This window comes from Cyprinodon tularosa, unplaced genomic scaffold, assembly GCF_016077235.1.
Source record: "Cyprinodon tularosa strain WSP-4 unplaced genomic scaffold, ASM1607723v1 ctg422, whole genome shotgun sequence".
Classification (NCBI taxonomy): Eukaryota; Metazoa; Chordata; class Actinopteri; order Cyprinodontiformes; family Cyprinodontidae; genus Cyprinodon; species Cyprinodon tularosa.
The window spans coordinates 5,907-28,722 of NW_024039144.1; the positions used below are offsets into that span (position 1 = coordinate 5,907).

At 36.8% G+C, this 22,816-nt stretch overlaps 1 protein-coding gene across 1 annotated transcript in view; it reads right to left on the bottom strand.

The window, feature by feature from the left end:
• Positions 1 to 398: 398 nt before the first annotated feature.
• Positions 399 to 22,816, bottom strand: part of LOC119792575 (protein sidekick-2-like) — a 451,999-nt gene continuing 429,581 nt past the window's right edge. The window contains exons 3-5 of the mRNA XM_038299278.1: positions 8,938 to 9,044; positions 6,847 to 6,994; positions 399 to 536 (exon numbers count right to left, since the gene is read on the bottom strand). Of these exons, the coding sequence (XP_038155206.1) occupies positions 491 to 536; positions 6,847 to 6,994; positions 8,938 to 9,044 (301 nt within the window). The 3' untranslated portion in view covers positions 399 to 490. The remainder of the gene's footprint in view (positions 537 to 6,846; positions 6,995 to 8,937; positions 9,045 to 22,816) is intronic.

Here is a 22,816-nt window from a genome sequence, read left to right on the forward strand (position 1 = left end):
TAAAGTAAATAGAGTAGCCAGAAATTGTACTCAAGTAAGAGTAGCTTTAATTCAATAAAACATTATTAAAATCGAGGTAAAAACAGTATTGTGCAGTAAAACTCTACAAGTAAATTTAATGGAATAGTTACCACCCATTTCTGATGATGGATGATTTTTTTTTTTTTTTTTTTTTTATAAATGTCATGGCTACATAAACATCTTGGCTTCCTCTCCTTCCATCTGGCAAAAGAAAAAAATAATCAACTAAAGGTAAAATATAAATTTTCTGTAACATGATTCAGTTCAGGGAACCTGTTTATAAAAGCCCCTAAATAGAGAAAAAAATAAAAATATAAGTTTGGAATAAAAGCACAATAAAAGACTGATACAAAATTAGGTCTGTTCCAATATCAGTATGAAATTTATTAGCGTTTCGACTGGCTGGAGCTGACTGTCACATGCGCTTTGAATCCAGCTATGTTTCCCTTCTTCTCTTGCTCAGGTGTGATTAGTCCAAGCAACGAAACACACAGAGAGATGGACCCCCGAAGAGCCTGCAAATTAAAGTTATGACACCTGAGGAGGGGTAGCAGGAAAAGGGAAGAATAGGGGGAAATCAAAAAGTTAGACAGTAGGAGAGACACTGTGTGACAGTGAAAATGGCCTCTGTAGCCTTCATAACTTTTTTACCAGCGTCCTCATTCCCATCTCCTTTCATGCTTTTCTTCACTTTAGCTTTGCTTCATTACATAACCCTGTCTAACAGCAATTTGGTTTTACAAAGCAATGTGTATGACAATGATTAGAGAGACCATGTATCTCAAGTCGATCATGGAGAGCACTGGTTTTTGGACAGCGCCCTCATCAAGGTAAAATTTGTGATTTGCTGCTAATCTCTGCAGCGCTTCCTCAGCCTTTGCCACTTCCCCTCCTTGCTGGTAAGGCTTTGATGCCTCTATGGAGTAAACGCTACTGGCATGAATCAAATTCAATTAAATGATTTTCAATAAGAAAGGCTGCCAGTTATCAACAGTGCTCATTTGCACACTGTGACCTTGGCAGACTTTTTGTGTGTGTGTGTATGTGTGTCTGTCTAGTATTAGCATTTTCTGAGCTGCAGGGTAGGAAGTGAGGATGAAGAGCAGCTAAGAACGCACAGTGGGTGTTACGGTTCCAGATGAAAGGGAGGAAGGTCCAAAATGCATGGCAAGAGAGAAGGTTGCATAAAGGGCTTTTTTTTTAAGCTCATCCATAAGTGCAAAAATTAGGCAAGCTAACAAATACACAGGAGGAGGGTGATACAGGAACGTCTGAAAGACCAGAAAGATTTGAAAATCTAATAAGCCACAAACAGTGAATGTTGTATAGCCTTCCAATACGCGACAAATTCTACCATTAGGGACAAATTGACAGCTAAACGAGGGGAAATACTAGGCCCTAAACAGCACCCTTTCGGACTAAATGGAAAATGTAACCAGAGTGAACAAAAACTACATTTTAACTTTATGTCATAACTTTTTTTTTTTTTTTTTTTTTTTTTTTTTTTTACAAAATAGATTTAAAATACATTTTCTTTTTTATAATTTCTGTCTCTATCAGCTGTTTGTAATGATCCACACCTGTCAGAATGTCGATTAATGCATTGATTTCGGTTCATCGGAGGTATTTATAACAACTCTTCAGATCTCCACCATTTCAGCTCCTTCTTGGGTTCCTCCTCACAAGATCCTTCATGTCACTCATTTCTCCCAAACCATTCCCCTCGGGATTTCTTAAGAAAATTCAAACTTTAAATATGTTTCACTGAGAAAACCTTTTCTTTAAAGGCTCCTAAGAGAGCAATAAATAAGTGATAATTTACTAATATTATGAACCTTTAATGTCATGACAACAAAACTTTTCCTCTTAACTGTCAAAGTATTTTTTAAAGTACAGTACCTTTTTTTATTTTACCTTTAATTTATCTGAAAAATACAAATAATGTGATCCTTTAAGAAAAATATGTAGAATATGATAAACATCATTAAACTGGACAGGAAACAATCAATACTTTTGATACATTAGGAAATCAATTACGAGTTTAAGGTATCATATCAGCAATACAAAAAGGAATAAAGAAAAAATAAACACTATCAGCACTTAAAAGCAATTAGGAATAAAAAACTAATAATAACTGTATTAAACAAAGGTATTTGGCTGATAGACAAGAATTGTGACGAAGCTTCTTTGGAATAATGTCCAGAATCTTCCGACAGAAGAAAAAGCCAGTGTAATATAAGAAAAGGCAAGTCAGGAGAAGTTTATCTATAAAGCACATTTTACCAAAAAGACAGTTCAATGTGCTTTACATAATGAGACTAGAAAAAAAGGAAACTGTAGTGACACACTAACGAAATAAAGAAACATTGGACAACAGACTAGAATAGATGGATATAATTTCTGTTTAAAGCAGTACTAAAGAGCTTTCAGTTTTGGTTGATTTTGGCTCCCGCTAGTGGACAAAAGCTGTATTGTTTTGCGTAAATGAAGACAGCATTTCCCATAAGGACCAGAGTGAAGACCTAAGCGTGGTAAAATGCTGATCTCCTGGTCGCCTGCAGTTGGATTGAACTATACTTCTCTTTCCAGTGGCTGTGTGACAGATTAATAGCAATGAGGTAAGTAATCTAATTGCGGATAAACATGTCATATGACCATGTTGGAAATAAAAAATGTTTAACTTGGTTTTGTACCGTATTCCAGGAGCTTAGCTACTGATACCCTGACAATAAGTCTGTAATGTATTTAAGAACTAAGCCATTCAGTGATCTACAGGCTAATGGGCCATTCAGATTTTACAGGTTTTGGGTTTTCAACAGAAAACTCCACACAAAGATGCAAACTTGTTGCATCAAGCAAAGCTAGCACACAACAGGGGCTACCACACATGCAAAGGTCAAAGTTCAACCATTCTGAACTTTGACAGAAATTGTTTTAATCAGACAGGAGACGAGAGAGCAAAAAAAGAGGAGAAACTAGTTTTGTTTGTGTCTGATGTGTACTGATCCTTTGTATAATTGGTCTAACTCCCCGACAAACTCTCAAAATGCTCCACATTAAGCCAATAGTAGACCTGGAAACGGTCACTGTGAAAACAGGGGCTATTAAAACACTCACATTCACAAGCCTTAGCTCTCACAGCTGCTCCTTTGACATGAGGAGCACCAGTCCAATCTTAAATCAAATCCCCATCTCAAAGATATGGGAAGCCAATATAGAATTGAGGTTATGTTGTCGACTTTCTAAGTTTTGGGGAGGACACTGGCTGCAATATTCTGGAACAAATTAGGCTGTCTCATCAACTTTTTAGGTAGACCCAAGAATAACCTATCAGTAATCAATTTTACAAAACAATAAACTCATGAATTTGTTTCCAACATCTTGCAGATCCATTCCATCCATCATCTCCTGCTTAGTCCTTGTCAGGGCCATGGCAGTGTATGGGTGACAGGCTGGGTACACCCTTGACAGGTCATCAGCCAAGATGACCTGTCAACACAAACCTAAGCCAATTAATCTAACAGTCATGTTTTTGGACTGTGGAAGGAAGTCGGAGTACCCGGAGAGAACCCACGCATCCACTAGCCTCGTGAGACCATCCTGATCTCGCGAGCTTTCAAGGTTTCACCCGCAGATCAGTATGGAGACTCTCCGTTAAAGAAAATTTTGGAGCCGTTCACCAAACGAGCGTCCAATCAGCGTTGGCTTTGAGGCGGGTTGAGGTGTGACGCAACAAGAGGCGCGACAGTTCAGTCTAAAGAACATGGTGGCTTCAGCCGATGAAACTAGCGTTAGCGCGGCTATCGTGCAAGTTTTATCGGAATTACACAGTATTTCTTCACTGAAAGAAGAGCAAAACACTGCTCTGGAGGCTTTTCTCAGAGGAAAAGATGTTTTTGCTCTTCTCCTGACTGGCTTGTGGTTGTGTTTTCGTCGTCGCTCTGTTAGTACGTCATATGCTTCGTTGATCTGATTGGTTCATTTGGCCCGTCTATCACCAACATAGGCCAATCAGCTAACCAGTATTTTCGCCCCTTCCCAAAATTACTTCAACGGAAGGTTTCCAGATGGATATGCGGAGCAAATCCATCTGGCGGAGTCAGGTTACGCATCCACAGATAGAACACGCAAACTCCCTGCAGAAAGACCCCGGGCCGGGAATCAAACCCAGAACCGTTTTGCTGCAAGGCATCAGCACTACCCTTATCTTGCAGATGTATAAATTATTCTAATCCTGTTCATCAGATGATAGAAGGTGACCGTTTTGGCCCAATTCAAATTAAACACACTGATCAGACTTTGTCAACAATTATCTATATAAAGATGACCTTTCTTTGGCTTCCCATTAATACAATTAAAAATCAAGGAATGCATATGATGGGACACTTTTTTTTGGTGTTGATATAACATTTGCAACAGAAACAAAGCCATAAAATGCACAATATCTAGAATTTGGGCAATTGCAATTAAAACAGAAAGATTGCATATAAATGTACATGTCAAATGAAAGGGACAAATGCTGCAAGGGAATAACAGTTCTATGAAGTCCTTTTATCATACAATACGAGAAAAACATGTTTATCAGGAAACATTCTTCATGACTAACAAAATAAACAGCACCCAAACGGGTCCAGCCACACCAAACTCTTCACTTTTCAAGGTGTTTTATAAAAGTTATCCAGATTGTGTAATCAGACAAACTGTAGCACCCAGACTCTCCAAGATCTACCCAAGCCAGCTATTGCTTACAATCTCTGTCCACTTGTCTCACAGTGAGACTCAGGGTCAGGGTATGATTACTGATGAAGAGGAGTTGATAAGAAAGATTCGCTTTAACTAAGAGCAAGGTCACCTCCCACTGCAGAGAAATGCAGATGTGATGAGACAGAGATTACAGACTTTTTACTGCCCACATCCAAGTACAAGCAGAGAACATGATTCCTCTCAAGAAGAGTGATGAACATATTTATCCCTTTGAGCTTTTTAAAGTAAAACCTCTTGATTATGAAAAAAAATAAAATAAAATTGTTTTTTGGGTTTTATTGAGACTGGAAGTCATTGACCAACATAACATAGTGCAGAATTGGAAAAGGTAAGTGTTTTAAGTCTGAAGTGATGCAAATCTGTAAACCAAGTTTTGCATCTAATATTTAACATTTTTATCCAATATGCTTTGAATTAAACTGCTCCAGGCAGCTTTGGCTGTATCAATAGGGTTGTTTAGAGATACGTTCAATAATTTTTCAGGTCAATCTACAGGACTTGTTCTGTATCTATGCTCTCAGAGGGTTTTGCTTGTTAAAATCGCGCCTAAGCAACTTCAATGGGTCGAATCTATTCCTGAATTGGTCATGTGATTGAACAATACTCAACATCGGTGTGAGTTCTTTAAACACCAGGGCTAATTATCTAAAAGTTGTAGTTAGGCAGCCAAACTGACCTTTACCTGATCTGAAATATTTTTGATTCTCTCATGCAGGATTTCATCCAGACAGGTGAATGTGGTGATGTCTTTACAAGTAACTCCATGACATTCAATCTGCTGGTCCACAGTGGTCCGCAATCAGCTGAATTGTTACAATCTCCTAAGTTACATAGTGTTGCTTCAAGTGTTTCATAGCAATAACCGTTTTACACTGTATTTAAAAAAAATAAATAAATAAAGTTTTCGATCAATTCATTTGGTGGTTTTAGATATTTCATTTTCCACATGTCACTAGAAGTAGGTTTTCTTTATTTCATCCATGTTTTTTGGGGTCCACACTGCAATTCTAAAGATTCTAACTTTACTCAATAAGCTAAATTGAAGAGATCTTGTCACAGGATATTATTTTGCTTCTGTCATAATCTTGACACTGATGACTGGCTTAATTACTCATTCCATTCACCTGTATAACTCTAAGCAGTTTCTAATCACTGTTCATCTGATCCTCCTGTTCCTACCTCTATTTAAAGTGTTCGCATCCAGTCATCAACCTCAGATTGTTCTTGCTCGTTTTAGCTAGTGTTGAGAGGGATTTTAACTTACTGGAGTGTTTCTGATTACCTGACACTGACCTGTTCTGGCTCTCAACCTCTGAGCCTTCCTGTTCCCATCTGAAAGGTTTGCCTGAACTGTCCTTGGACTCCTGGAACTCTCAGCCTGCCTGTTCTTGTTCTGATCTGTTTGCCTGACCTGACTTCGGATTCCTGGACCTCTGAGCCTGCTTGTTGCTATTCTGATCTGTTTGCCTGACCTGACTTCGGATTCCTTGACCTCTGAGCCTGCCTGTTGCTATTCTGATCTGTTTGCCTGACCTGACTTCGGATTCCTGGACCTCTGAGCCTGCCTGTTGCTATTCTGATCGGTTTGCTGACCTGTCTTTGGACTCCAGCTTGTTCTCCGGGGCTGCAGTATCTGGAACACTCTGGGCGGCTCCCGCCGCATCTAATTGGAAGCCCACCGGCTAGATCATACTTTGTTCTCTGGGCTTGGACTGTACTCTCCAAAGTTTTTTGCCTCAGACACCCTAGCCACTTCCACTGCAGATTTGTAGCCCGTCGTTTTCATAAAAACATTTTGAATAATCTCTCTGTCTGTCTTGCCTAAATACTGGGTCTTTCTGTTCTGAATCATGACAGCTTTATGGACAGATAATTTCTTATCTTTGAGTAACTTTCCCTTTTATTTCATTTCCTTGGCCAATAAGACTATCTATACTACCATCTCAAATTTAGATCAATAAAAAAAAAGGAGAAATAAAATCACCACATTTTTTTTTTAATTGGCAGCACTCAACCAACTCTATAAATATTCTATTCTCTTTAAGCACAAAGAAGACTTACATGCGACTGCTGGGTGGAATCTTCCGTCCGTCTCTGAACCAGGTGACTTGCGGTTGTGGGAAACTCCGAATCCGTGGAGCTGGAATGACAGCGCCCTCTCCCTGAGAGACGGACTGAGCACGCTCGCCTTCTTCAAAACTGCCCATGACTAGAGGAAGACAAGTAAACCACAAACACGAAGTGAAAGAGTGCCAATAGGTATGACAGCCAACATAGGAACGCTAAAAATCCACACCTATGGAGTTAACAAAATTAATGCCTATGTCATTTTTCTTTTAGTGACCTCAGGACTGCTGCCATCCGCTTTGAGCTCTGGAATGTTACTTTGACGGACAGAGTGGTGCTGTTTCTATGGTTTCCACATCAAATCATAAAAGCCTTTTTCAGAGGCGACATGTAATGAGTCACAAAGGCACATTAAGGGGAAGCTAAATTGCCTTTAAGTCAGATTTGCTTGCACCTTTCCCTCAGCTTTATTTCCATCGTTTGTCTCACATTTTGAATTCTTACAGATTTGTCTCCAATATGCTGGCTTTATTTGTCCCTAACCTGATACAGTCAACAGGAGGGAATCATAGGGAGAAGGAATCATATATTTACCGCTTTAATTTAATGGGGGATTGGCATAGAAAACTCATCCAAAATGAACAAACCATTACATCAAAAAGTCAATTAAGTTTTGGAAAAGTGTGAATGTATTTATCTCTGAAATGTGCAGAGATCAAGGTGAGGGACTTCAAACCTGCAATGTTGGAGTGCTTGTGTATTGACAGAAACCCTATTTTTCTCTCTCCCGCTCTTTTTCAAAGAGAATAACAAAAAAAGGTAATCTGGCTTTGCACCGTAGCCACGCTGCTGAGCTTAAATGAAAATCTGGGGGAGTCTGCAAATCCCCTTGACTTTGATCTACATTTTTGTGATGGGATGTCCCCCATCCCTTCCTTCCCCATCTCTAATACCTCTCTGTGTTTCCCCTTCCCAGTCTTTGCGTATGCAGTCGTGATGCATCAGTGAAGAAATCTTCAATAAGAACTTTCTGTTTTTTGTTTCTTCCAGACCCTCCCTTGTCTTTCGAATGCATTTCTTTATGCAGGTTTCCCAAATTCTCCTTTGTTTTCATCTCTGTCGAAATGTTTCACTGTTTGGGCAACAGAAAGAACAGCAACAGAAAAAAAAAGAATGACGGAAATGGGAGAGGTGTAGGGGTGCAGAGGGAGTGAATGACAGCGGGGTGAAAGCCAAGAAATAAATAGAAAGCAGTGGTGGTCAGAAAACAAAGTCAACAGAGGAAGGAAGTGGCAACACAAAGAGCCAGTGATAGAGGAATCAAAATGCATTAAGGAAAGAAGAGAAGCAGAATGAGGGAGTTGCTGACACTAATGTTGTGTTTGTCCAGCACTAAAGATGTGGGTCAACAGTACTGTTTGCTTTATCCCTTCTCCTTCCCACTTCTTTCCCTGTCACACCTGGCTGACTGCGTTGTCAGGTAAACACTGCTCCGGAAATTGAATCAAATTTCCTGGCAACCTAAAAGAAAAAAATCAGCCAACTCTGTGTACCCAGGCAGGAGAATGGGTATGGGGGGGGGGTGTTAGCCTAAGAGGTTTGTGGGTGGTTACAGCATGGCAGCTCTCCAGACGCTTCCACTGTGCATCTCTAATAGCTTGTTAACGACGGGAGGAATCTGAGTGGCCTGAAAGTGGCTGGGGAAAAATTTACAGGAATTTGGTGCAGGGGAGCGGCACTTTCCGCAAAGAAACAACAGATGTTGTTGACAAAAGAGGGAGTCGGAAATAAGCTACGCTCATATTAAAATGAAGCAAAGTTAAAAAGAACCATGGCAACAAAATCAATCTAATGAGAATGCTGAGTGGAACAGCTGTCTGGGTTGATAACGCTTCCAATGAAATGCAGGTAGATCTTTCACCCCACCAGCATCTGTCCCTCCCCAGTCAGTCCTTGATACAAAGGCAGCCAAAGAGAATGTGGGCATATTGTGTACTCTGCATGCAATTAAGCATATGCACCATTCCTCTTACTCCAGATCTATGCGCTGTTCCATTTGTTCCATTAGTCAGCGTGTGCACTTACAGGCTACTTGTACTTCTGTGCGTCTCTGCAGAAGGGCTCCCACCCGATTCCTCACAATGCAGCGGTAGAACCCGGCATGGGAACGATCCAGTGAAGGGATTAGGTACCTGCAAACATAGAAAAGGCTGATTGAAAAAACAAACTCTAAGATCAAAATAAAGTAAATCGAAATAACAAAAAAGGTTTGGGAAAAAAAAGTACAGACTAATGCAAAGTGATGGAGAATATATTGATTTGGTCTCAATCAGGTTCTAAGATGATTTACATCTAAACCCAAGCGTATAAAACACAAACCATATTTGAATCTTACATTATGTATTAAATAAGATATATATCAAAATAGAAAATGCTGTGTCTAAAAACTAAATGTTATTGTTGCTTCTAAAGGTTTTCTTAGCCATATAGTTATATTAACTGATTATAAACCAGCTATTTCATTTGCCATTTTGTTAAAGAGACATTATGTACCTTTTTTTTGTAAATATCTTTAAAATGTCCTTTTGATTTCACCCATTATGACAAAAAACAGACAAAAAAAAAATTAGTAGTTCAGCACCAATGCATCTATAGCCTGTAGCCATTTTCCTGAATGTATTTTCAGGTCAGAAGTTCCCACAATGTTCTGCAAATGTGATCTTAAGTGCGCCCACGTTAAGAGTGTATTTTGAGGATAGTCAGAAGCTACCACATCCAACTAAATTCAGACATCAATGGCGATTCCAGGTTAGGTGAAAAAGGAAAAAAACAAAAAATTATCAAGTTTGAGAGCGAGTTATGGGATTTATCAGAAGATTGCTGCAGTTCTGCATGTTGACCACAGGTGGCAGTACCATTAGACAACTCCATCATGCCTCTTTTAATGTAAAAAATAAATAAACGGCCTATATCATGCAAAATCAAGCTTTATATGTAAAGATTATCATCCCTTTTCAAACTCTTGTCCAGTTTTGCTTGACCCATACATGTCTGATTTATCCTAATGAGTTCTGCTGTCTGAGCTGCAATCCCTAACCGACTGTGAAAACGTGTGGTCATCATTGTCCTACGTAGGATAGTACGCACGATTCTATCTTAAACGAGTCAGTGCGGCTGAAAATTACTCACAATATGTCTTGCCGCAGCGTTGGTTTTGGTTACATATCAGGTAGGTTTAATCCAGTTTTTATTGCTAACTGCAGTGCGTGCTCTGCTAAACCCAGAGGATTACCTAATGAGAAACCAGTTTTTCATGCCTCACCCACATTGCCAAGCAAACCCACACTTGCTGGGTGGGCAACTCTTGGCATTCACCAACTGACTTTTTGGTGAATACCCTAGTTCAAACAGATTGTCTTGGTGGCCATATTAGCTCATTATTACGCTGAAGGAGAAAAAATTAACCATAAAATCTCACAGTGTTACTGCTAATATGGTGCTGAAATGTAGTTGTACGCCTGCCCCTTTTTTCTACTCCTTCTAGTCTCACCATACATTTTCAAAGTCCTTTATTTTCAGATTCCCTCTTAGCACGTATGTCCTGCACATCCTCTCTTACTAATTTAGGTACATTAATCTAAGGACACACTAACAGAGCAGACTTCTTCACGGTCTGGCTAAACCGGCTGTAATCATGCCAGAGTTCAGGGGGATTGACTACCACAGACCCCGGAACGATAAATAGTTTTCCAAAGGTTTAAACTGAAAGCAGTGTGATTGGATCAGTAAATCCTCTGTGTATTCGAAGTGTCGTGGAGTTAATGTTAGACTATATATATATGACAACTGGGGTTTGGTCTAGACACACAGCTTTAAACAACATGTCTAAAAGAAAGTTCTCGCACTAACGAAAAGCATAATGTAAAAATAAATGCCCAGGGGGTAAGCAGCTGCCTTCTGTAACTCTAAGCAACTTCTCTCCAGAAAACTAACTAAAATGTTTAACAAACCAAAAACCATGGAGACATCGGGGGAAAAACGAGCCTGAGGAGCCACGGGGAGATGAGCTGAGTAGATGAGTACAGCATTGAGAAGGAACCAGCACTGAGTGATGCAGAGGTGGAGTATTTAAGAAGAACAGAACAAAGGATGGACTAATGAGCTGAATAAGGAGCAGGTGTGGGTGGAACTGGCAAGAGGGAATCCAAGGGGAAAGAAAACAAGCACAAGGGGGCAACAGAGAGCAACTAAAGAATGCTTGAATTTCATGGAAAATAAAAACAGCTGATAACAGAAAACTCAGAGTCATAACAAATGGGAAGAACCATAACAATTTCCCTACTTTAGTTTTTTCTCAACTTAATTTATGAAGAACCTACTTGTTGTAAATAACTGTGTTTAAAACCTTTACTCTGAATATGTTCCACATGTTTAAGTTCATAGGGAGGGTCTTTAAAAACAACTCAGCTAACAGGAAGAGTTTTTTATTGTTTTAATATAAGAGAGTTGCAGTTACGTTTTTTATAATACATGAAGAACTACAAAAATTATGTTCAGATAACACAAATAAATTAATTAATTCTTTAGATAGAAAAGGAATTACCTTAAGATTCATTCAGTGATAATCTACTGACCCTACAAGTAGGAAGGATGTAATCTGGCCATTTAATAGGATAATTACATCCGAAGCAGCTGTACAGCTAAGATATTTCTAGGAGCTATTGCTGTATACTTCGGTTCTACAACAATTTATCCAAAATGTGTACTTCCTGTTTTATACATTTTGTTAGTACTTTTCTAGCCTTGTTAGACCATCCTGATCTCGCAAGCTTTCAAGGTTTCACTCGCAGATCAGTCTGGAGACTCTCCGTTAAAGAAAATTTGGAGCCGTTCACCAAACGAACGTCCAATCAGCGTTGGCTTTGAGGCGGGTTGAGGTGTGACGCAATGAGAAGCGCGACAGTTCAGTCTAAAGAACATGGCGGCTTCAGCCGATGAAACTAGCGTTAGCGTGGCTATCGAGCAAGTTTTATCGGAATTACAGAGTATTTCGTCACTGAAAGAGGAGCAAAACACTGCTCTGGAGGCTTTTCTCAGAGGAAGATGTTTTTGCTCTTCTCCCGACTGGTTTCGGCAAGAGTTTGATCTATCAATTGGCTCCTCTTCGTCGTCGCTCTGTTAGTACGTCATACGCTTCTTTGATCTGATTGGTTTATTTGGCCCGTCTATCACCAACATAGGCCAATCAGCTAACCAGTATTTTCGCCCCTTCCCAAAATTACTTCAACGGAAGGTTTCCAGATGGATATGCGGAGGCAAATCCATCTGGTGGAGTCAGGTTATTACTTTTCCAACCATTAAAAAAAACATATACTTATAACAGAATCTGGTCAAGTTTGTTTTTTTTCCCCATTACCATTTGCTGAAGTACTCCTCAGAACTGAACATGATGTACTTGTACCATCAACATTTCCCCACATCTTGGAAAGAAGTTACTAATAACAACAACAAAAAAATAGCTTGTTATGTCTAAGTAAGAAGAGTTTCAGAACAAAGTGTCCTAAAATGCAATTAGAATTTAGAGTGAAAACAGAAAAGAAAGTTATTGGAAAAAACATCTAACCAGTTACATATACCAATTAACATACATGTGTTTTTTTCTGTAGTTTGATAATCACAGGTCAGAACAAACACACTTTACGCCTTCCTGGACCCTTGGCGCTGGCTGACTTTCTATAAAAACATCTCTATCCAGCACCCAGACAGCTGAGAGTAGCTTCTATCATTTTAACAACCTCACAGTAACTAATAAATGATGTTGCACTGGGAGATGCACAAAGCGGCCAGCTATTTCAGCAACTGAGAGTCTCTGGTGGCATCTTGGAGATGGAGGCAAACCAGGCAGAAGTTGTGAATTAGCTCTCACTGAGTTTTACATGCTTAATTTGAAATTCACTCAAGCACCGCAAAGTCTTGTTGAGAGATATTCTCCTTGCATGAGGTGAAACATTTTCTTTTAGAAGCACGTGGCTTCATTTGCTGTTGAATTTTCATATCGCGGTGTTCTTCATAAAGCAGCTTCTTGTAGGACAGAGCCAAATCTTAACTAATGGAAGGCATCCCTTTCTCTAGAAGCAATTATATTTAACAGTTCTCACTCTGTTAATGGTAACACTTGATTCATTTCCTTTTTTAATGGTTTACTTTGTTGTTAACATCCTGGCTTCACTGAATTCATATTAGTTATAAGCAGCAACTATTGGAGTAAAAAGCTGTTATCCAAAGCCTTTCGACTGAATGGTTCACAATTGAAATATTCTTGACTATAAGATTTTTATTAGAATTGAACTGGTCCACCAGTTCAATAATGGTCCATCCAAATGATGTTGGATTATATTGCATGGCTGTAGCTTTATATGCCTTTAATTACTTCTAAACCAGCTTTAATCTATTCTACATTGTAGACAACCACACAGTAGATTCCATTTAGCTTGAATTAAGCAACTTTTTTCCTGAGTCTTTATAAAAAAAAGAGCTGAATGTGTTGATTTAATGGATAGTGATTAATCTGTTATTGAAATAATCGTAATTTAGTCATCGATTAATAGTTAACTGGAGTATAGAGACTCTAAAACCTGCATAATTTCCTACATGGATACTTATAGGATGCGTATAAGTATTTATTTGCTAGCTTTTGAGTAATTGATTTTTTTACTGTGTATTGATTTGGACAAATTTTCTCACTCCTAAAGTAACTCTTGCTATTTTTTTCTAGTCATTATCTTTTAGATATGTTAAACTTCCTGTGCTTCCCTGTAGTTCACATCCAGGTTCTTCTCTTGCCTGCTTTGTAATTTTCTGGTCATTTTATTGTTTCTTTCATTGAAACTTTTCTACTCTGTGATCTCCCTTTGTTTCCACTCAGAGAACCTCAACAAGACAATTCAAACCTGCCATCTTGACAGGAAGGGGTTGTAAAGTTAGGAGGCTGAGGCGGAGGCATTTCTTGCAAGAAATAAGGTTAAAATTTATTTAACATCCTCGGACGGAGAGATAGAGCTCCCTGATTGCAGCAACTTCAGTACATATATTCATACACTGCAAAAAATTTAAATCTAAATAAGTAATTTTTTCTTAAAATAAGTGCATTTTTCCTTGAATTGATGAGGTAAGTGAGACACTTTGCCAATGGAACAAGACAATTTACATTTGAAATAAAAAAAACTATTGTGTTGTCTTATTTCAAGTGCATATTATCTAATTATCTCATTTTAACTGTAAAAATACTCATTCCATTGGCAAACTATCTTATTTACCTGCTCCAATTAAGGGTAAATACACTTTGTTTAAGAAATTTCTTCTTATTTTCAGATCGTTTTTGCAGTGTACCTTACACCCTCACCCCTATTTAGGCAGAGGAAAGGCACACTCAAATTTTATTTTATCTCACAAATAGGCCCACACTGCAAAAACGATTTAGAAATAAGTAAAAATGTCTTAAATTAAGTGTATTCACCCTTAATTTGAGTCGGTAAATGAGATGCCAATGGAATGAGGATCTCTACTCTTAAAATAAGGTAATTAGATAATATACACTTGAAATAAGACAATAGTCTTTTTCTTATTTTAAGTGTAAATTGTCTTGTTCCATTGGCAAAGTGTCTCACTTAGTTCCTCAATTCAAGAAAAAAAATGCACTTACTTAAAGAAAAAATGACTTGTTTAGATTTTGATTTTTTCCAGTGTGACACTGGAAATGTGACACAACCCGCAAGATATGACATATCACGGTTTTCAAAACAGTAAAGTTCTTGTTGTGATTTCCCATTAAGTTTCATGTCCAAACTAAGAACAGTTCAATAGAAATAGCTTAAATTCAAGGTAAAGTACTATCAACCACCATTTGCTGATTTAACAAAATTCTACTACTTTATGTCAAACATAATCAAGGATTATTTTTAAGCCTTTTAAGAAGCATGCTCATTGTGTAAAAAAATCAAAGCTCTAGTTGTGATTTTCAGTGTTTCAGTTGCTGTAGACATCACTAGTAGTTCTGTAATATTGTTATATAATTCATAAAATCTCACAACAACATTCTCATTGTCAGCCATAAATGTCCACCTGCTGCCTGAACACACAATGCACCAAGCATTTATATAGTTGGGTTTTTATGAGCACAGAGGACACTGTAAGAGATTTTAATTAGCTTCATGATCTCTTTGAAGTTCAGAACGTCTGCTGTACTGGCACTATACATAGACAGGTAAACTATTGTGTTAGTGTTTTTGTCTCCTCTGCCAAATGGAAGCAGACCTTCAGCTATATTGCTGATAGTTCAATAATTCTGATGAGCTGGTAACCAGTTAAAGAGACAAACCAGGTCATTTGCAGCACAAAGATCAAGCTACAGTAGGTACACTAGGCAAAGCGCAAAGTGCGCTGCATTAAAAACAAAGCGCTCTTTGCTGATTTTAAAACCCCAGCTCTACTTTTTCTGTCTGGCTTTGATGCATTTGATGGATGATCTAAAAGAACCTTTTTTATATTTGCATTGTCATAAATATAGTTTTAATAGTCTTTTAATTACACTTGTATTAGCTGGAGCACATTGGTAATCATTAAAAGCTGAAGCCATTTTATACCAGCTTCACTGCAAAAACGATCTAATAAGTAAAAATTTCTTAAATTAAGTGTATTCACCCTTAATTTGAGCAGGTTAATTAGGTAGTTTGCCAATGGAATGAGTAATTTTACTCTTAAAATAAGATAATTAGATAATATGCACTTGTAATAAGACGATGCAATTGTGTTTTCATATTTTAAGTGTTAATTGTCTTGTTCCATTGGCAAAATGTCTCTTTTACCTCCTCATTTCAAGAACAAATGCACTTATTTTAAGAAAAAAATGACTTATCTAGATTTAGATTTTTTGCAGTGTACTGTAAACACTGCAAAAAACATCTAGAATTAAGTAAAAGATGTCTGAAATTAAGTGTATTTACCCTTAATTTGAGCAGCCAAATAAGATGATCTGCCAATGGAATGAGTATTTTTACTCCTAAAATAAGATGATTAGATAATATACACTTAAAATAAGAAAAAGCAATAGTTTTTTTTTCTTATTTAAGTGCAACTTGTCTTGTTCCATTGGCAAAGTGTCTCACCTACCTCCTCAATTCATGAAAAAATGCACTTAATTTGAGCAAAAATGACTTATTTATGCAGTGAAGGTTCTTGTTTTGCTTTTGAAGCCAAATGAAAATGTGGAACATAACACGAGTCACAACTACATTGCATAAAACATTTGTTATTGTTTCAGCATCTTTGCTTTGGCTGTTCAACAACATATTTTTGAATACTTCATGGTCTGAAGTAATCCTAATGTAACATAGCACATAAGCAACATAGCACATAACTCAAGCTACTAATGCTATGGCAACCAGAGAGTCCCATCAATGAGGCTCTGTTAACATGGAGGAGATGGAGATAAACACTTGTGGCAAAGATAAGGGCGGGAAATGAAACGAGCTGCTTAATCACAGACCAGGATCGAGAACCTTAAAATGTCCAACTAAAGCTAAATACTTTCCAGGTCTTTTGACAAAATATACAAAAGCAAAAATTCGAAAAGCATCCATTGAAACTTCAAAAAAAAAAAAAAAAAAAAAAAAAAAAAATTAGCTTTTAATCCATTTGGCAAAAATATTTAGGAAGCTTTTAATATTTAGAATGTCCTTACATCTTATAATGGTGGTTTCTAGTTATGTTATCAGGGGTAGGCAAACCTCTAGAGAGTAAGAATATTAATTATCACTGATTTGTCTTTTGATAAATTGTTTTTTAATGAAAAATAATGAATTACAGGTTTAATTAATAAGCCAAATTAAAAATATATATATATATTTTTAAGTTGAGGTGATAGACCTTTAAGGATGGAAGGGGCTCAAGGTCCAAACATAAACCCTATAAAAGTTTTAAAGCAATTGATTAAAATCAGTTTTTCAAAGAACGGCCATTTGGGGTGAAAAAAAAAAAACTTTACAGAACACTGTTGTTTAAAGTATGATGTGTACAGAGGGAATAAAAAGACAGTCTTTCTGATTTTTCATTCTTTTATACGCCTCCACAGTGATAGATGTCAAGGTATTTCAAACGGCATTAGAGGCTTGTTTTGATTTGAGAAGACACTGAATGTTCCTGCACATTAATGAATGAAGGAGGAGCTTTGAATTGGGTTGTCTGAGAACATCAGCCTGTCCTGCAAATATTTCTTTCTCTTCTCCCCAACTTAAAATCTGACGAGTTTGCTTCAAAATAATGTTTTCCAAAGAGTAAAATCATTCTCAGTGACTGCTGCTCTAACAAAAAAAAATAATGATAATAAGAGCCTCTGTTCAATACGGAAGGAGGATTAGGGCCACTGGGAAAAAAAAGTTAACTGATTTTTTTTATTTTATTACAGTTTAATATGGGAAAAAAAGTCAGAATTCTGACTTTTTTCTCAGAATTTTGACTTTAATCTCAGAATTGTGACTTTAATCTCAGAATTCTGACTTTTTTTCTCAGAATTCTGACTTTAATCTCAGAATTCTGACTTTTTTCTCAGAATTCTGATTTTAATCTCAGAATTCTGACTTTTTTCCTCAGAATTCTGACTTATTTCCCAGAATTCTGACAGCTAACAAACATGTTAGCATCAAGCCATAGCCATGTCTGTTTTAGAGACTAGCTCTCTTGTTTTAATGACCTTCTGCTCCTCCATTAATGAGGGGACCCCTCGGGCACGTAAAAAGTTGCCTAACAACTCACATCTTCGTCAGTAAAGCTGAGCGCTCCCACAATTCTTCCTTCATGGTGCCCATCTAACTTAAGATCCAAAATTCTGAGATTAAAGTCAAAATTCTGAGAAAAAAATTAGAATTGGGAAAAAAGTCAGAATTCTGAGATTAAAGGCAGAATTCTGAAAAAAAAGTCAGAATTCTGAGATTAAAGTCAGAATTCTGAGATTAAAGTCAAAATTCTGAGAAAAAAAGTCAGAATTCTGAGATTAAAGTCAGAATTCTGAGAAAAAATTCAGAATTCTGAGATTAAAGTCAGAATTCTGAGATTAAAGTCAGAATTCTGAGATTAAAGTCAAAATTCTGAGAAAAAAAGTCAGAATTCTGAGAAAAAAGTCAGAATTCTGAGAAAAAATTTAAAGTCAGAATTCTGAGAAAAAAGTTAGAATTCTGTCTTTTTTCCCATGTTAAACTGAAATAAAATTTTTAAATCAGTTAAATTTTTATGTATTTTTTTTCCACTTAGACTTAGACTTCTTTATTTGTCATTTTGTATGCGCAGAGTGCATACAGAACGAAATTGCGTTACATACAGCTTATGAACATTGCATTGGCCCTAATTCTCTTCCGTAGTTCAAGGTTCATATTTTGAACTTTGAATTAAAATTTGGAAAACAATATTAATTCATAGAAAAACCCTGAAAATACATTGGAATTGTGAAGAAATGTTGAAATATACCTTCTTGTAAACATGGTTAAATATTTTTATAATGCATTTAAATTTCTAATTCTGATTAAGCCAATATTAAATTTTTACCAGTGTTACTTTATGGTAAAATATCTCTCAATAATATTAATTCAATGTATTTCTAATAAACTAAAGGCAAAAACAAAGGTAATAAAGAGCTACATTTTTTTTTTCTCTAAAATTGTTTTTTTTTTTTTTATCCCTATATAGTTGTGTTTCTTAAGATGTTTTGACATCATCTGGTTGGAAAACAAACTATTGTTTGTACTCTATTCACATACTTTTCTGGCATTTGTTTCGTCATCACCTATGGTCAAAGCACTATTTCCCCTATTCACCACAGCCACCTGTTGGTTAGCTTTTCCACTAACATGTAAAAGTGCTTCACAGCCTGCCAACAGCCTGGTTTCAGACCTTTGAATCGCAGATCCAAAGCTCCACTCCAGAAACGTAATTATACTAATAAGCCTGACCTTAATTGTGTTAATTGCTTTTACCGAATGTAGAGGGTGATTAGTCAAGCTGTATGTGTTCATTCATGGTGGAAACATTTGGCAAGAGTCGAAATGTTAGAAAAAAGCCTGATTCTGTTAGTTATGTCTCTAAATGTCTGATTCTAGGTTTAAATTTTAACAGCATAGATTCATTTAACAAACTTAATAATGTGTGGAATATGTTTCTAAAACCTATTTTTGTAACAGTATGTATATAAGACAACCATAAACACATCTTAAAAAGTCTACTTGATATTTTAGCACTTTTTGAATGAAGAAACGAAAATCTAATCAGTTGATTTCTTTTGTTTTTATTATAAACAACATATATTAATGATAAGAATTCTCAGAATTCTGAGATTAAAGTCAGAGTTCTGACTTTTTTTCCCATGTTAAACTGAAATAAAATTTAAAAATCAGTTAACTTTTTTTTTTTTCCCAGTGGCCCTAATCCTCTACCGTAGTCCAAGGTTCATATTTTGAACTTTGAATCAAAATTTTGAAAAAAAATATGAATTCATAGAAAAACCCTGAAAATACATTGGAATTGTGAAGAAATGTTTAACAAACTTAATAATGTGTGGAATATGATTCTAAAACCTATTTTTGTTACAGTATGTATATATGACAACCATAAACACATCTTAAATAGTCTACTTGATGTTTAAGCACTTTTTGAATGAAGAAACAAAAATCTAATCAGTTGATTTCTTTAGTTTTTATTATAAACAACATATATTAATGATAAGAATTCTCAGAATTCTGAGATTAAAGTCAGAGTTCTGACTTTTTTTCCCATGTTAAACTGAAATAAAATGTAAAAATCAGTTGACTAAGTAAAATGCAAATCATTTTTTTATCCACAATAGGGAAATTTAAGCTCTGCATTTAACTCATCCCCTTGGGGAGCAGTGGGCGGCCATTGTGCGGCGCCTGGTGAGAAGAGTGGGGTTAATAGTCTTTGCTCAGGGTGCAGGCTCTGGCGATCGACCCGGGTAGTTGCAACTTTCTCAGAGCACAAGCACATAGCTCTAACCACTAGACCAACACTCCCTATAAGTAAACAATGCTTAATGATGTTCTAAGAACAATTTGGTGTACAACAGAAAAACAAAAAAAAACAAATGTATACATAACAGTAAAAGCGTTTTTTTAGGACTTTGTGAAAAAAATAAACCTTAGACTTAGACAACTTTTATTTTGTTTTGTAGAGCTTTCAGACAGTAAATGAGCAGCAGCTTAGCAGTGAAATGAACATTTCAATTCCATAAAGCACAGAAGCGATCAAGTGTAAACAACGTGGGAGATTTGTAAGGCAGAGAGATTGAATAAATGTATGATATCTTTAACTCATGGCAACAACGCAGAAGAATTTGATCGTTTTACATCATTTGAAGCAGGATAAATATGCAATTATCAGTTTTTAGGGACGCATTCATTGAAAGTTAAATCTTTTTCATGTAAACAAATATTAAATTGCTTCTTTTAATTGAATAAATTTAGGCTTTACATACCAGCTGCAGTTTAAATTGTTAATATTTATAGGCTTCTGCATTTTGACATGTTCAGATTTGCATTTAAAATGTTTTGGACCCTTCTTTAGTAGCTGAGGCTTTATGGACTTCCTGCTTTTTTATTCACCTCCAGTGGAGCCTGGTTTAGTTGGAGCATAGAGAATCACACCACAATCTAGCTGGAGTTAGAAACAGCCCAATCAACAATGTTTCTAAGCCTCCAAAGATTACCGAAAGATACACAGCATAGCTGAGTGCAGGTGAAGATGCAGCTTGATGTGTGTCGCTCGATGACAATCATGGTAACTTTTATATATAACCGTTGGAATGGCTGCTTGACCCCGAAGGAAATGATTCAGGCATCGCATTTTTCTGTCTCTACTTGCAGTGCATTGAGGAGTTCTCTGCTTAATAAACTCAAACACGTCGCTTCAGTTACGATGCCATAGTTTTAATACAAACGAAATAATATTATGAGCTTCTTAGATTCATTTCAGTTCAATGCTCTTCTTCTCTGGCAAGTAGGTTTAGGTTAACACCGTGCAACCATGTCTTGGGAGGTTTCCAGTAGGGCTAGGCAAATAATTGCAGATGCAATATGATCACAATTTAACAAAACACAATTTGTAGATTGCAGAGGCATTCAATTATGGTCACATTACATTTAACCAGAGTAAGACACCGACTTCCTCCCTCCAGCCCTTCAGGTGACGATAATATGCTCAAATTGTGTTTTTACCACCACACAGATGAAAAGAGCGAGTTACATCTACTGTAGCACGCACTTTCCAGCAACAGTAACATTCCTGCTACAATGGAATACAAGCTAGCTTTTAAAGGTCATGAAAAAAATGAAACCTTGAGTAAAGTATCTACATGCAGGGGGTCAAAGAAGAGGGAAAAAATATGATTGAAATTATTGATTGAAAAATTACAAGTATAATTTTTGGCAAAATTATTCAGCCCTAGTTTCCAGGTGTTCTATGTTCTTTGCATCTATCAAAGACTGAAAAGTGTTCAATGAGATTTCCAAAGCTTGGGAAATAGTTTTAGAAACATAAAACTGGTCTATCGGTCTTATTTTTCTCTTTCAAGCTCGGGTCCTTAAACAGAGGCCTTGGAGCTTGAGGGTTCTGCGCAGTATCTTAGCACATTTCTGGACCGAGATGTCTGATGTATTTCCAGGGATCTTTTTGTAAACACTCCTCAAGTTTGGGGGTCACTGCCCCGAGGGCCCCATTGACCACGAGTACCACTGATGCCTTGACCTTCCAGGTTTTCTCTACCTCTTCTCTGAGCCCCTGGTATTTCTCTAGTTTCTCATATTTTTTTTTCCTGGTGCTGCAGTCAAATCGGCATTGCTCTGCGGACCACAATGGCTTTCCTCTGCTTTTTGGTTGGTTTGCCATTAAGGATCTTGGCTTGGTCATTCTCTACCATCTTTGGAGGTGTTTCCCACTTTGACCTTGGGGTTTCCAGCCCATACTCTGCACAGATGTTCCTGTATACTATTCCAGCCGCTTGGTTATGGCGCTCCATGTAAACTTTCCCTGCTAGCATCTTACATCCTGCAGTTATGTGCTGGAATGTCTCAGGGGCCTCTTTGCACAGTCTGCACCTGGGCACCTTTTTGGTGTGGTATCTGGGCCTCTAATGCTTTGGTGCTCTATTGTATATATATATATATATATGTATATATATATATATACACTCAAGTTAAATACACAACACAAGACGATAGATAAAAATATAATACTTCATAGAACAGCTGTATTTATGCTACTGTTATACTGAGCTTGAATTATAATATGGAAACTATTTAACATCTAACTTCTGACAGAAGTTGATTTCACTGAAATTGATTCCACACTTTCTAGTTTTTTTATTTGCAAAGTCAATAAAATATCTATACATTAATAATTCATATGATACCTATGATACATGGTAACATCACTGATGATGTGTCCAGGTTGCATCACTAGTTGATGTATATACAAAGCTTTAAAAAATCACATAAAATTTCAATAAAATACATTTTAGGTTGTTATTATAATAAGATAAAATATTCAATAAATGTTTCATGCATAAATATCAGTAAATAACATGTAAATAACAGCCCCACCCAAGCTTTAAAATAGACTGTAACAAAATAGTGTTGAAGATAAAAGAAAAAGAAAAAGAAGAGTAACGTGTGATTCATCCAACTGATGTCATAAAAAAAAAGCATCTGTGATTTAAAAATGGAAGCTATCAAAAGAACATAGTGCTGTGCTGACAAATGGCTGGGTGTGTTGGAAAGCTGTTAATCTCTCGAACAAAAAATGAACAGAATCAAAACTCATTACCAGTAACGTCAGTCGGACCCGAGGGTCTAAATGAGTCTGTTAGGGCTTAATCAGCTAATCAGAATTTTCTATTAATCATGCGAGA